The sequence below is a fragment of the Anopheles ziemanni genome, chromosome 2 (genome assembly GCF_943734765.1).
Source record: "Anopheles ziemanni chromosome 2, idAnoZiCoDA_A2_x.2, whole genome shotgun sequence".
In the NCBI taxonomy this organism is placed as follows: domain Eukaryota; kingdom Metazoa; phylum Arthropoda; class Insecta; order Diptera; family Culicidae; genus Anopheles; species Anopheles ziemanni.
The window spans coordinates 34,815,173-34,825,192 of record NC_080705.1 but is presented as its reverse complement, the minus strand read 5'-3'; the positions used below and the strand labels follow the sequence as shown (position 1 = coordinate 34,825,192).

General features: G+C 44.9%; 4 protein-coding genes across 4 annotated transcripts; all 4 read left to right on the top strand.

Annotated features, from left to right (window-relative positions):
- Positions 1-4,611: 4,611 nt before the first annotated feature.
- LOC131294886 (37 kDa salivary gland allergen Aed a 2-like) lies at positions 4,612-5,279 on the top strand. The gene is made up of 3 exons (XM_058322938.1): positions 4,612-4,662; positions 4,735-4,908; positions 4,977-5,279. The coding sequence occupies exons 1-3, from the start codon at positions 4,612-4,614 to the stop codon at positions 5,253-5,255; spliced, it is 504 nt and encodes a 167-aa protein (XP_058178921.1). The 3' UTR covers positions 5,256-5,279.
- A 661-nt stretch (positions 5,280-5,940) lies between these two features.
- LOC131293485 (37 kDa salivary gland allergen Aed a 2-like) lies at positions 5,941-6,595 on the top strand. The gene is made up of 3 exons (XM_058321563.1): positions 5,941-5,952; positions 6,078-6,242; positions 6,317-6,595. Exons 1-3 carry the CDS (start codon positions 5,941-5,943, stop codon positions 6,593-6,595), a joined length of 456 nt encoding a protein of 151 aa, XP_058177546.1.
- Positions 6,596-7,376: 781 nt separating this feature from the next.
- On the top strand, positions 7,377-8,035 carry LOC131293484 (uncharacterized). The gene is made up of 3 exons (XM_058321562.1): positions 7,377-7,436; positions 7,504-7,674; positions 7,754-8,035. The coding sequence occupies exons 1-3, from the start codon at positions 7,377-7,379 to the stop codon at positions 8,033-8,035; spliced, it is 513 nt and encodes a 170-aa protein (XP_058177545.1).
- Positions 8,036-8,386: 351 nt separating this feature from the next.
- Positions 8,387-8,991, top strand: LOC131293483 (uncharacterized). Its single transcript, XM_058321561.1, has 2 exons — positions 8,387-8,629; positions 8,707-8,991. The coding sequence occupies exons 1-2, from the start codon at positions 8,387-8,389 to the stop codon at positions 8,989-8,991; spliced, it is 528 nt and encodes a 175-aa protein (XP_058177544.1).
- Positions 8,992-10,020: the final 1,029 nt, after the last annotated feature.

Below are 10,020 nucleotides of genomic sequence, written 5' to 3'. Positions count from 1 at the left end.
GTGGGCGTAGCTGCATTCAGTCTATGTACATGGTTCTTGCCCGCCCCGCTAAGACCAACGCTGGACCCGTTTGATGTTGCGTATTTCGACACGTACTGGACTGGATAAACGGGAGGCGTATTTTTGCGTCCAATTTTTACTAAATCTGTCTTCTTTTGTTGTAGAGTATCTCAAACCTGTCATCGCTAGACAGCGCAGGGCCTAGGAGCGTCTTTCGTAGAAGAATCACACCTTGTCGGGTGAATTCAAGTGAGTCTGGGATTTAAGGAATATTTTTCGACGAGTTACCTCCACATGGCATATTTGAATTCCAAATAAGACGTTCGGAATAATGGATCTAGTTGACCAGAGGAGGGCGAATGGGCCTTTTGCATTACTATTTCCGGTGTTCCAGAATGTACAGCTGGTAACGTCTCTGTATACATCTGCGAGTTTGACTTCCTGCTCGTGAACAAGTAATCTTGAATTATTCATCAATTTAAAGTTCTTCACCGATTTCATTTGTGAAGGACGTGCGGATTTGTTGGAGAACAGGGATAATTTATTTCTTTATATTCTCTTCATGTGTTTGGCATATAATAAAATTCCAAAATACCAAAGACACACTAGCTTCGTGACCTCCGACCGAAGTAATCCCAAAATAGGATCTTACTCTCAAAGCCTTGCAAATCCCAACGAACCTGTCACGATGGGAACCAGTCTTCGCAGGAAATGACGCAACACGCCATATAGGCTCGTAATCTTTATTAGATTCACCATGTAACTGCACCGGTTGGTGGTCGTAAAACCAATGGCCATCAACCTTATCGCACGTACACGCGTTTTGATGTACTTCCAGCTCCGGACCAGGACTCGCGTTCGATCTGCGTGAGCTCGTCCTTCGTCAAAAACCTGTCCCAAAGCCAATGTGATCAGTTGCCACCTTGCAGGCCCACACGGGCGATGGCACGGATACCTTCACCGAGGGGCACATTGGAGCCTCCGCAGCTCCGGGTTCGGTGAGTGTGTGAACATGTTTACAACCTTTGGGGAACCGGAGGGTAAAAAATCTCACATTCCCAGCTGACTGAGCAAACTGAACGATCGCGTCGTAAAACGATCGCATCACCGACGCATTAAATGGCCTCTCGTTCACCGTGTTTCATTGATCATTACTGAGGTATCGGGAGGCGGCAGGCGTGCGCACGCGCGCGCCCGTGTTGCAGAACAAGGTTTAAGAAGCGGGCAAATAAAAGCACGCTGAAGCGACGGCCCCAAACCGCGTGATTCGCGTGGCCCATCGACGCCGGTGGTCCCCATTCGGTGGACCATTTGGCGGGGCCATTTGTTTCGGTTTTACGAGTTATTATATTTCGTACAACTATTAGCGTTATGGCCGTTACACCCAGCCGAGCCAGCGAACTGGCACTCCTCGCTTCGTCGGTGCCGAAGGTCATCATCACTTGACGCCTTCCCGATCATTCCTCGAAATCCCCAGCCCATCTTTCGACTCTCCCCATTCCACCCCTTTCCATTTCCTTGACTCGTTGGTCAATTCGGAAATCACGCACGCCTCTCGGAAGATGCGTTCGTGGGCCAACCCGCTTGCGGTGGTTAGGTGGGGTCTTTTACTTTGCGCTCTTCCCATCCCTCTCGATTGACTCCGAATTCAGCTTCGAGTGCCAAGCACGGTAGCATAATGACGGCATCCCATTTTTCTGGCGGGCGTGTGTTTGGGTTTTGGTGTGAAGCGGCCTGGCGAACGGCGAACGCACTTGAGCCCACGTTCGAGGAGGGCCTCTTCAGGTGGCACCTTCAGGATGATGCCAGCAGCTACCGAGTGGTTCGATCGGATTCGAGTGTCACCGTGACGATCATGTTTCAATTTTGATACAACAGTCGTATGTGTTGTTTTTTTACTTCATGTGCCTTTTCATAAGTCAATTAATATGTGTCGAAACGGTGGATCGAATGATCGATCGTTGTCGGAATGTATGCATTTAGGTCGCAAAGGGAATTAAGTTATCCTCTCCCATTGGGCATATCATTTATGGGTGGTGTTGCTTTTTAATTGTGGCGCAATTGATTTTCACTTTCAAAGGCTTGTTTTTCTCTTTAAAATAATTAGTTATAAAGCTCGTTGCATTTTGTTAAACACAAAAACATTTTATTATCATTTCTTTAGTTTCCACTTATTTCTCTTCACTTTGTTCAGACCAATGAACTTTGAGTTTTTTGTCAGCATCTTCCCCAAAACCCACAAACACATGTTTTTCGCATTATATACATCCTTAATAAACTCATTTATTACAACACTTCCCGTGGTTCGGTGCAAAGAGTCCCCACTGCTTGTAGCAAGTGTATAAAAATCCGTGTCTTCACGGCACGAAAACAATTCATTTGCTGCAGACAACACTGTAAAAACACCTCCATCGTTCCGCGCGGCACGAGGCGGAACCGCAAGATGGCTGACAAAATAAAAAACGAAGTAAACAAATTAAAAACAAATAAGAAAATCAATCCAGCAAGGTAAAAGATAACGATAAACCGCCAGAAATGTGGTTGAAAATCGGAAAGAAAAGATCCCTCAAGCTCAACTACCAAATTGGTCGCGCTTAATGATGACATAAATAAGCGACACCATTTGCCCATAAGCGACCGATACGAAAGCGGGCCTGCCCGATTAGTATGCACCCCCGAGCGGACAATGGCGGTCCCGAAAGGTTATTTAGGCAAACAGATGTCATGATAAATCTTCCGGACAGTGCTTCCAAATGGGTGCCGTGGAGTATCAGGCAGGTCGCTTGTTTTGGAAGTGTTGGTGTTTTGGCTTTGGGGCGAACGTTCGGCAGAAATTTGGCAGTAACAAGTGACTTCATCAGATGACAAGTGTCGTCGTCGTCTTTGGACCTTTCCGATGCAGCATTTGCATATTCCCACCTGCAACGACGCGCCCGCATGGGAAACGGCGTGACCGGGCGACACATGTATTCATCGTCATTCGTCTGCCTGTTTGGACATCGATCTGTAGCGTCGGACTGCGGAGACTGGGAAATACCTGCTGCAACTCAAGACCTATCAATAACTCATCCGGGGCGACCAGTGTTTTCTTGGACAACCCGCTACGAGCGGAATGGACGCGTGGGCGCTTCTGGCGACGTACGACTTATTGTGGATCGCGCTCGACGAGTCGACGATCGAAACCTGTTGCCACGACCGCTCACGGAGAATTTGTTCTAGTGGACCTGCCCAAGGTAACCGTAGAGTCTGTGGAAGATACGGGACAGGAAGCTCCCATTTCAACACACCACCAACAGTCGTTCTAATGTCGTGTCCAGGCCATGTTTTGCGTGAAAGTCACGACCACCGTCGGATGACTCGTCGAACGAGCGCTCGACATAAAAATCGCTAATTTATCGAGACGGAATAAATAATGAGTGTAGATTTGAAATTAAATAATATTTTATTTCACTTTAATTGATACTATAAATGAATTTACGATACCACCGGATTGTGCTGCGTGGAATAAATTAGTTGTTCCATTTCTCAAGGGTCTGTTACATTGTGGGCGCCGTAGGACCTTGTAGGTAGAGAATCGACGTGGATCACTTTCATTTACCATTAATGATGCAAACGATTTCCTTCACGATGCTGTTTCCCGATCACGGCGCAAGGTTGTTGATGCGTTTTACACTTGTCGTAAATTCGTTTTCCACGGAACGCTCCTTCGCAGTCGTTCGTTCACCTGACCATCCGGTGGTGGGTGGCTCCGGTCAAGTGCAGTCCTGGGCGACAAATTTCCTTCCATTAAGACCACTATCACGGTTCCCGGACCGGCGGGAAACGAGCTGCATGAGATCACCAACGTGCGCACGCCATGGCACCTTGGCATTTCGGGGTCTGCCGCCTGCCGCCGGTCGGGAATGTAACCTAATCTCCGCCTCGGCCACGGGCCGGGTTGTTAATGCGTGCCTTCGGGGGGCTCCCACAAGGCTCGTCGATTTCGGGCTCGATCGTTTTGGGCTGGGCCGGTGCCTGATTTTATTACGCCCGCAGTAAGCGTCCGATCGGTGGTCGATTGGTGTTGGTTGGTTTTTTTTTCCGTGGGTTCCACCCGCTTATGAGTTTTATGTGCCCCACTCGTCAATTTACAGCTCATCGTCACCCTCGCGCGCTAATGGCGTTGTCCGGTCGGGCCGGATCGAGTTGCGATCTAATGGGACGCGATAAGATGGAAGAACGCGCGTTTTAATTAAGCTTGTTCGGAGGTCGTACTGCCTTTGACTGAAGCGCTTAATTTTGTCTAGGAGGGAAAACCTACTGGTGAGGGAATAATAGAGCACGGCACAGGCCCGGAACAACAGCAGCAAGTTGCAAATTACCTGACCGATGCAAAGGAAAACCATTTTCTTACTGACCTAATGGTGAAGAGTTTCGATACTTCGACAGCTACGTTACAAGATGAGTCAACAGAACGGGCCATGTTTGGTCAGTAGAATCAAACATTGCACAAATGAAGCACTCAACGATTTAAGATCAAACAACTCGTACGAACATCTTTTCCCGAGGCAGTATATAAACGCACGCGATGCCTGTTTCGAATCAGTTCAGATCGAACACCTGATAAAGAAAATGATCAGCAAAGTTGTCATATCTTTCTTCGCGATAATCGCCTTAGTGCAGGTAATTGAAAGTCTACTGAAGGCGCGGAAAACCGCATCAAACATTAATTGAAAACTTCTTTTCTTAAAAAAGCTGGCTGAGGCCGCGAAGACGGTCGCTGAATGCGAAAAGCAGATGCCATCATCGTTGAAAGGGCGGCTGTGTGAACTTCGTCAGTACAAAATCATCGATGGCCAGGATATGGATAAGCACATGGACTGCGTCATGAAAACCATAGGATTTGTCGACAAGGATGGTCGCGGAGATGTACGTGGTCTACGCAAAGTCCGTTCCGCAAAGGATATTATGTTTCGAATTCTCCCCTTATTTTTCAGTACCACAAGCTGATCAAGCCTCTAAATGCCATCGAGAAGCATAAGAAGCACGACTTCAACCTGGAGACTTGTATGGGAAAAACGTTTCGACTACCGAACGCAGGCAGCCGAGCGAACGCATTCTACAAGTGCATGCTGCAGTCCGATTCGGCGGAGTCGTTCAAGAAGGTGTTCGATCTGACCGAGCTGATCCTGGCGGGCAAACTTTCGGCAGGTGCTCAGTACGACAACAAAGCGGCCAACATGATGAAGAAAATTGATGCGAAAATTTGCAAGTAATTTAGAGCAGCAATGTTTGATGGAAGTCAGTCGTCAGACTAATAAATTGCATAATGGTGGTGGATACTAAAAATGGATGTGATGGTTTGAAATGATTTTTTGAAAGAATTTAAGATACAAACACATCATAGATAGAAAAAGAAGAATTCGAAGCATGTTAACGTTTAACAGTTTTGCTCTAAGGAGTTGAGAAGGTTTCTTATTTGAACCTTAAATGACATAGGATGAAATCATTTGCTTTGGTTTTTCATGTGGTATTTTTCCCACGCCCAAGTGTTTTTGTTTCATATCAAGGTGATAATGTATTTTTTTATATGTGTTTCTCCAGTTTTTGTATTTATTCATTATTCATAAAATGCACATTTGAATTGGACAATTAACAAAAGTACAGGTTTAAATGTATCAATTGATACATCTTACTATTTTTGCTTTAAAATAGCTTAAAGATATTTCTATTGATGAGAATTGATTTATAGTAGTTGACTTTTATTTGCTTTGAAATGTAGATAAAGGTTTGATAAAATATTTGTTCAGCTTTCTCTCGGGATGAATACCATCTGCTAAATACCTTGCGTCAGTGTATTCATTCAACACAAGCTGTACAAACAACAATTACAGTTTTATTTATACAAAAAGCTATAAAAACCTGTCTTCTTTCCAACAAGTAGCCAGTATAACTACAACCATGTTTCATAAGGTTTTTTTCATCTTTCTGTTAGCGTTTTGCTGTATTATTATTGCTGAGGTAGTTTATAGTGTTACGATTAATAGTCTTTTATATGATGATTACAAAAAACTTTTCAATTCTATTCCAATTTATAGTCTGCAAGAACAGTGAAACAATGCGAGAAACAGATGCCAGCTTCTTTGAAAGGACGGTTATGTGAAATTCGTCAGTATAAAATCTTCGATGGTTTGGATATGGAAAAACACATTGAGTGTGTGATGAACGCATTAGGATTTCTTGATGAAGAAGGTTTCGGAGACGTACGGTTTGATCATTTCAGTTAGTTTTCAGATTGTCTCTTATTTTGATTATTTCTATCATACTTTTTCTTCAGTATCACTCGTTGTATGAGCCTCTGAACGCGATCAAAGAGGACGCTCGACATGGATTTAACCTGGAGAACTGCGTAGCATCAACGCTTGAGCTATCGAACACGGCAAAACGGGCGCATGGTTTCTACAAGTGCATGCTGACATCAACATCCTCGGATGGGTTTAAGAAGGTGTTTGATTTGACTGAACTTATAAAAGCTGGGAAGCTGCCCCAGGGTTCTAAGTACAGCAAGAAAGTAGACACAATGATGAAAAATATCGATAAGAAAGTATGTCAATAATGTCAATGTACATAGAAAATAATAAACATCTTGAATTCAAATCTGGGCCTTATCTTATCTGAATTAATAAAAAATATGATATCCAAAAAATATAATACTTGCAATTGCATTCAACTCAAGCGATTTTTCAACGGTGGGCAAAAAATTTGGAGATCACCATACGTGTTCATACATGTTTCATATCGTTCTAGCCGATGATTTTCTAGGTTTTTTTTTTCCTTGAAAGATAAGAATACGCAAATATCAAATGTCTGGTTTTGACCCTTTAGTATAAACAACCTGGAAAAACCAATAGTTACCTCCATTTCCCGTGAAATTTGCAAAATGTTTGAGGTTGCTTTCAAAAAAAGACTGTTTGGCATGATATGGAAAATGGTCGGTTTGCTGACTTTCATGGACAAACAGAAAAAAGCCCATCGATCAATAGTTATCTAGCTAATGTTGGAATTGACCATTTTGAATTTATTATATGCGATATGCATGAGTCATACTTTTTTTATTGTTGTTTATTAAACATTACAGCTTATTGTAGCAACACCACGATCACCACGAATATCACGAAAAGAACAACGGACATAACTGCACTAGAGATACTTCAAGTTCAAGTCTAATTGTGTTATGAAAACTTGAATAAATAAATAATATCCTTGTAGCAGCTAGCTAAATATTTTTGCAACGCTACAAGACCAGTTGGTTTTGTTATCGATGATGCATATAAAACACCTTCGCGTAACGTTCGATGGCATAAGGTGAAACATCTTGAAGGTGAAGTGAAATCAAAATGATGAAAAATATCTTCATAGCGTTCGGTCTAGTCTGGTGCATGGTTTTACTAGTACAGGTAATTTTTTATAAATCTTTCACAACGATATAGCAAAAAACTTATCAACTCCTGCTACCGTCCGTAGGCGGGAAAGCCCAAAACTGTAGAAGAATGTGAGAAAAATATTCCGGCTTCGTTGAAGAATCGCATCTGCGAGCTGCGCCAGTATCAGACGGACAGCTCGCCGGACATGGACAAGCATATGCAGTGCGTCCTGGAGGTGGTTGGTTTCGTGGACGAAATGGGCAATGTTGAGGTTTGTAGTTCTTCCTTGAAGTCAGCCTGGAACAACTGGCCGCGATCATAACCATTGAATTGTGGTTTCTTCCTCCCAGTTCCAAGAGCTTCTGGGTGTACTGAAAGTAGTCGATTCCTCCGGTGATCACGCTGCCAACATCAAGAAGTGCGTCGCAGAGGCTTCCAGCGTCCTGACGTCCAGTCAGAAGGCGAACGCTTTCTATACGTGCTTTTTGGGAACCAGCTCGGCGTCAGGATTCAAGAAAGCGGTCGACTACGTGGAGCTTCTGCGCGCTGGAAAGCTGAAGGCAGGTTCTCCCTTCAACTTTGGCATCGTGCAGGGTTTGATCAAGGAAATTGACGATGGATTGTGCAAGTAGAAGTGTGAAGAACGCAATAATGGCACGCCTTGGCTAAATAAAAATTGACGACGAATCTCATAATCATATGATACGCAAAAAGACGTGTTTCAGTTCATTCGTCTCCCATGGTTACGGTCTCTCGTTGGTTTATAGGGCATTTACTTTGACATTTATTTGTCAAATCCATGTGACCGTCACTACTGCATCTAAATCAACAAGACCTCATTGATAGTTTACGTTTGATCTATGATTAGAACATCAGTTGTTCTATTTACAGAACGTAAGCTGTTGTGTGGTGTGTTGTCCACAATCTCGCTCGAGACTTCAGTCGTTTCCCGTAGGTGCACGAAGTTGGACATACCCTTGAGAATGGGGAGTTTTAGTCGGAACATCACAGTTGCAGTTCTTAGCCTGGTGCAGTTGTTCCACTTGGCCCCGATTTGCAACGCACAAACGGTGACGGATTGTCTCCGGCGGGTTCCGGAGTCGTCGCGTGGAAAAATTTGCGACATCCGGCAGTATCACGTTACGGCGAGAGGAGATGATGCCGATCGGTACCTTAGCTGTGCCTTGGCAGCAATCCGATTCGTCGGAGAGGATGGTTCGGTTCAGGTAAGAGGTAGCAACAAACAAAAATAGGAGACAGGTTTGTTATGTCGAGCAACCCGTTTTCCGTTACCCATCCGCAGAGAAATGTTCTCCTATCGGCACTGGATGAGGTCGAAACGCACGATGGCGTGTATACGGACAGCGTTGACGCTTGTCTATCGAAAACGCGGAAGTTAACCGGGACCGAGCGTCCGGGTGCGTTTTTCGCCTGCATGCTTGCGACGGAGTCGGCACAGAACTTCAAAGATGCGCTGGAACTGCAGGAACTGAAGGTTGGTGGGCAGTGGACCGAAGGGGAAGCGTTTGATGGGGCCAGGGTGCACCAGTTGGTGCAGGAAGTGAACAGAAAGCTGCAGTGTAAATAAAATTGTCAATTGGTTGTGAGGTGTGGACCTTGAATATGAGTATCTAGAGCTTATCTTTAATGATTAAAGTTTTTGGCATTCATTAATTTCATTCTTATTCAAATCTACATCACTCCGATTTCTCATCTCGAGCGGCATCTTGACATTAATTCCAAAATAGTATCGTTTAAAATTCGATTAATCCTGCCACTCCCGAGACCATTTTATTGGCCGACCACTCCTTTCCGATAGGAAAATCTTTTCTTCAGCCGTGATCTCGCGGCGCGTTATAATCCGCCTTACGTCTCGGACCAGCACCAGCAGGTGTCATCTTAGGACGTAATGGTCTTAACGACGCTACAGCGCGAAGATACACAACCCCCGTCTGAGGGTGAGGCATCACCCAGGGCATGCAGATGGACCATTTTTATTGGCTCAATTAAATGTCACTTCGGGCGGTGTATGCCTTTTGCGCAAAAATACGATCCCGAGTGGCACGGCGTCCCCTTTCGATCCTTTCCACCGTTTGGCGCAATCTGGAGGAGAAGAATTCGAGTGTGAATGCAACGCAATCGTGTACTATCATGCGCTAGAAGCCCGAAGCGACTGGGAAGCGCAATTGCTGGCGTTAATCTACTGCCCTTCCCGTACGTGCTTTCCCCGACCTGCAGGCTGCCATCGAGTTGGGAAATAAATATATAAATAATCTATTTTCGTAGGTGTTACCATTGCCCCTCGTTTTTCGCGACGATGGCGACGCGCCTACGCGCCCTGTCGGGAAGTGTTGGGAGCTTTTCTTTATTTTAATTGAAAAATACTACGATGGTCCACGGCTCGCTAGTAGCTTGCTTCGGGCTTTTTATCGCTACTCCTGCCGCTCCACAACGTAAGGGAGTTGGTATCCCGCTGCAATCATCCTATGCTATGCGTTCCCTCCACGCACCCTTCCCGCGAGCTCCCGCCGAGCCGTTCGCCTAGGAGGCGCCAATTTAAATTTCATGAAAATAAATGACTCGCTATCCACTATCTCAATCCGGGGCGCTGCAATTG

Bases quoted from the DNA above. Each gene is read 5' to 3' on its own strand.
- LOC131293484 (XM_058321562.1), top strand. From the start codon at position 7,377: ATGATGAAAAATATCTTCATAGCGTTCGGTCTAGTCTGGTGCATGGTT. The intron at 7,437-7,503 runs GTAATTTTTTAT...TACCGTCCGTAG, and splicing joins GCATGGTTTTACTAGTACAG to GCGGGAAAGCCCAAAACTGT. The intron at 7,675-7,753 runs GTTTGTAGTTCT...TCTTCCTCCCAG, and splicing joins ACGAAATGGGCAATGTTGAG to TTCCAAGAGCTTCTGGGTGT.
- LOC131293483 (XM_058321561.1), top strand. From the start codon at position 8,387: ATGGGGAGTTTTAGTCGGAACATCACAGTTGCAGTTCTTAGCCTGGTG. The intron at 8,630-8,706 runs GTAAGAGGTAGC...ACCCATCCGCAG, and splicing joins GAGAGGATGGTTCGGTTCAG to AGAAATGTTCTCCTATCGGC.
- LOC131294886 (XM_058322938.1), top strand. From the start codon at position 4,612: ATGATCAGCAAAGTTGTCATATCTTTCTTCGCGATAATCGCCTTAGTG. The intron at 4,663-4,734 runs GTAATTGAAAGT...TTCTTAAAAAAG, and splicing joins CGATAATCGCCTTAGTGCAG to CTGGCTGAGGCCGCGAAGAC. The intron at 4,909-4,976 runs GTACGTGGTCTA...CTTATTTTTCAG, and splicing joins ACAAGGATGGTCGCGGAGAT to TACCACAAGCTGATCAAGCC.
- LOC131293485 (XM_058321563.1), top strand. The intron at 6,243-6,316 runs GTACGGTTTGAT...CTTTTTCTTCAG, and splicing joins ATGAAGAAGGTTTCGGAGAC to TATCACTCGTTGTATGAGCC.